This window comes from Sinocyclocheilus anshuiensis, unplaced genomic scaffold (genome assembly GCF_001515605.1).
Source record: "Sinocyclocheilus anshuiensis isolate Anshui unplaced genomic scaffold, SAMN03320099.WGS_v1.1 scaffold461, whole genome shotgun sequence".
Lineage (NCBI taxonomy): Eukaryota > Metazoa > Chordata > Actinopteri > Cypriniformes > Cyprinidae > Sinocyclocheilus > Sinocyclocheilus anshuiensis.
The window spans coordinates 1,164,990-1,169,062 of record NW_015541005.1 but is presented as its reverse complement, the minus strand read 5'-3'; the positions used below and the strand labels follow the sequence as shown (position 1 = coordinate 1,169,062).

The following is a 4,073-nucleotide window of genomic DNA, read 5'->3' as shown; positions in this document are numbered from 1 at the left end:
TTTGACAGCGCTAGTAATTTAGAAAAAATAGAAAAGAGTCTGTTTACTAAAGTAATTAGAAGAAAGCAATTTGAGCAGCAGAACAGTTATTGTGTACAACTAATTTAAAATATATTTTATTCAGAAAGATTCATTTGAGAAAATATTTTTTTTGCCGCTATTGTACATATTTCCTGTTCATGTTTCAAATACTTGAGGAAAATATTTATTTTTATATACTTATACAAATATTTATTTGAACATATTTAACAACACAGCTTAAGGTCTATTTCATTTAAGCCACATTTGCTAACAGCAGAAGAAATTCTAAGACATCATACAACAGATGTGTGAAAGTGATTTACACAGCTAATAAGGCCTCTCCTCTCAGAAAACATGTACTAAAAAGAGTCAAAGTATAGAATTGGCACAAATAAAAAGTTCATAGATATTGAAAATAAGTATTTTGGTTATGTGCTGTAGAAAAGAACACAAACAGACTGGAATCAAATTCCACATTGCTCCACATTCCACAACTTTATATCATCCTTGGGGTGCCCAAACTCGGTCCTGGAGGGCCAGTGTCCTGCAGAGTTTAGATCCAATTTGCTTCAACACACCTGCCGTTAAGTTTTTAGTATGTCTAGTAAGAGTTTGATTAGCTGGTTCAGCTGTGTTTAATTGGGGTTGGAGCTAAACTCTGCAGGACACTGGCCCTCCAGGACTGAGTTTGGGCACCCCTGCTATAAACCTTCATAAACCTAATTCCTCCTAGTCACTACATTATGTATTGTGCATTCATAGGCTGGTGGGTTGGCGTTTATACAACTGTTTCAAGGCAATGGTGCAAGTGTCCATTTGCAGCATCCCTCATTTGGGATCCAGAGGTGGAACTAGTCTAGTCCACTAAACAAGTCCAGGTGACACATCTTCCTGTCGTCCAGTTCAAATAATACCATACTGGGCGAGCTCGTGCAACTCCAGATGGCTAAAGGCTTCCCACGGACACACCACGGTGATGTCTGTGCATGAAAGAAGTTGGCAGATGAAACACAGCAATGAGCCAGACAGTGAGAAAAATCAGTTTGCAAGGGTAGTGGGTTTAGCATATAACACAACACAGTAATTTGATCACTACATAAGCAATGTTCCAAGAGTTGTTCTCACCAGTCCCAAGACCATCCATTCCTGGGATCTCATCTCCAAATCTAATTAAAGAAGAGAAGAAATTGAAAAAAAGCTCAAGTCCCAATACACTCTTTAAAAAAATGGCTCCTCCATAGAAGAACCATTTTGGTTCCCCAAAGAACCTTTCAGTGAACAGTTCTTAAAATAACCCTTTTTCTCTTAGTGTGAAGAACCGCTATAAAGAATCTTTTATAAAATGGAAAGATTCCATGGATGAAGGTTCTTCATGGAACCAAAAATGCCTTTACTTTAAAAAAAAAATGTATAGAGATATCAAGCAAATTTGAATGTCATCTACTCATCCTTTGACTCCCTTCTTGGGAGGTTTGCTTTTGAATTGCCTTGTCATTCTCTGTTTGAATTTAGGTGGTCCTCTTCTGGGTGTTGTTGGTCCCACCACTCTTATCGGGCTTATAGGTGAGTCGCTGAGACTGTCGCAGCTATTTCCCGAGCTCATCCCATACACCGTCTGTATCAGATTTAAAAAAAAAAAAAAAACAGGTTCTTGTCTCAATCTCTCTACTTGCGGTCGAGGAAAGGCAGCTTAAATACACTCAGGCTGGCCCATGTTTGCGTCAATGGGTCAACAGCAAAGCCTGACAGATTGGCGCAGTGACATAGCAGCAATCTGCTGCAGGTTAACTCAGGCAAAAGGCTAAGAACACTCATTGGATTCTGAAAACACAAACCGGCCTTCATTGAGAAATCTTTCTGAATGGTCAACTCACATCAGTACACCTGGAGAGTCTGTCATGGATTAGATAGAACATGCTTCATTCATGGCATCTGCAGAGGAAATGAATGAAGACAAAATCTGCACTCACAAGCATCCAAGCAGTCAACAACTTTGATAATGACATTAGATCAACCCTGAATGGCTATATAATCTCCTTTGCAAGAAACATGTGCTTCAAAGAATCTTCTAGATTTTTGCAAACATTTTCATTCACTGAATTGCCATCAACAGCAATTTCACTCAAAAATGATTTCAAATTTCAAAGAACTTTCAGACATCTGTAAACATAGGATGACCATACATCATCTTTGTCCTGGCTAGGATTTCTAAATTGCTCAAAAGGTCTAGGGTTTGGCATTTTTCTGATTCATTTTTCATACTTGCTGAAAGTAATGATTGAAAAGTAGTTTAACCATTAGTGTGCTGACATTGTACATAATCCACCAATCGTGGCATGGGAGAAGGTGGGATCTACAGAGAACAGCCAAAGCAGTACATAGCAATACGTGTGCATACAGTATAATGTATGAAGACTGTAGAAAGCATGTGAATAGGAAAACAAAGCCAAAACCTTGACATTTTAGGCAATGTAGAAATCCTTGCCAGGATGCATGGTCACCATATCAAACATCATCATTCACTGACTTTCCTTAGTAAATAATGAAGAAAGTTGAATGAACTATCTATCTATCTATCTATCTAATCAAATATATATATATATATATATATATATTTAACTCATTAATTTTGAAATGGTGACTGTGTCCCTGCAGCATTTAACACAGCACGTCAACATTAAAGTGAAAAAGACAACAGTATTATCTGCACTTCATATAGACCAATGACGTTCAGCATGGCTTAGGCCTAATCTATGCTACGCACTAATGTAGGCCTACTTAAAGTTAAGTCCCTGACATAGAGATTGTGATTGATGTTGGGGTTTGAGCACCATTAAAGAAGATCATGTCACACAGAGACAGATGTCAAATGTAGTTCTGGGATATGAGTGACATGTGGCTGAGAGCGTTAATACATTTGAGAAAGAACACCTGATTCTCTAAGAGAAGAGGAATTCAGTCCAACAGGTAAAATATTGTCAGGCAGCCTTTACGGATTACATATGAGCTGATACAACAATAAAAAGGACTGACTTTTAAAGACAGTTTAAAGAAATAGAGAGCTCAAAGCCCTCCATCTCCCGTTCACAGCGGTCTCTTTGAATGTTAACTTCACTCTGAATTAGGCCTACCCACCATTCCCTGCAGGCATGGATTGACTATAATCTCACAGAGCTCCTAAAGTGTGGTTCAGAGAATTGCAGAGTCTTCTGTGGCAATGGCATAAAAGTGATAAAGCATAACTTACCTTGGTCTCAAATTAGTGCCTGATTGTTTTTAAGTGTTCTGTTTAAGTTACTGTTAAATATAACTTAAGAGAGTACGAATTATTATTATTAGTAGCAGTAGCAGTTAGACATTATACATAAGCCTTTATAAATACACATAAACAATGTTATAAAAAAGATACAATAATGCAAACAGACATCAAACACTAAAGAGCGGGGTGGTGAAAATGTAATTCAATTTTTAAACAGAAGGGGGTAGCAAGATTCTTAATAAAAGCTGACACACTAAACTAGTCTGATGCTCAGTAAAGCACAGTAATTCTCAACCAGGGTCCTCAGCAGATTCACAAGACTACTTATATATTAAATCGAACTTAATTAAAATGCTTCAAACTGTTAATAAACTGAAGATCTACAACATGTAAGCTGACATCATATTTCTCACTCAGGTGAAACTACACATCGGAGGTCTCACACAGACAATTTTGACCACTGCAACATAGCTGGATTGTGCAGAAGGGCTTTGAATATCGTCATGTACAATGGGGGGCCTTGGAATCAAAAAGAGTGAGAACCGGTGGAATAGCATATTCTTTTCTGGAGGAAAAAAAAACAGGTATGGCTGAGGGATAAAAGCTGAGGCCTGGGGATAAACTATAGGCTACTCTTCAGCATTCCTCAACTCGCTTCAGCCCTGCTCTACTGCAGTGCAACTCCAGCAATACCAGGATCAATCCAGGGACACAAAGAAATCTATCTATCTATCTATCTATCAGTCTGTCTGTCTCTATCTATCTATCTATCTATCTATCTATCTATCTATCT

At 38.0% G+C, this 4,073-nt stretch overlaps 1 protein-coding gene across 1 annotated transcript in view; it reads right to left on the bottom strand.

Moving 5' to 3' along the window:
- Positions 1-273: 273 nt before the first annotated feature.
- Positions 274-4,073, bottom strand: part of LOC107690252 (retinal cone rhodopsin-sensitive cGMP 3',5'-cyclic phosphodiesterase subunit gamma-like) — a 6,078-nt gene continuing 2,278 nt past the window's right edge. Inside the window, exons 2-5 of the mRNA XM_016488517.1 lie at positions 1,896-1,953; positions 1,467-1,636; positions 1,147-1,184; positions 274-1,001 (exon numbers count right to left, since the gene is read on the bottom strand). Of these exons, the coding sequence (XP_016344003.1) occupies positions 925-1,001; positions 1,147-1,184; positions 1,467-1,636; positions 1,896-1,937 (327 nt within the window). The 5' untranslated portion in view covers positions 1,938-1,953 and the 3' untranslated portion in view covers positions 274-924. The remainder of the gene's footprint in view (positions 1,002-1,146; positions 1,185-1,466; positions 1,637-1,895; positions 1,954-4,073) is intronic.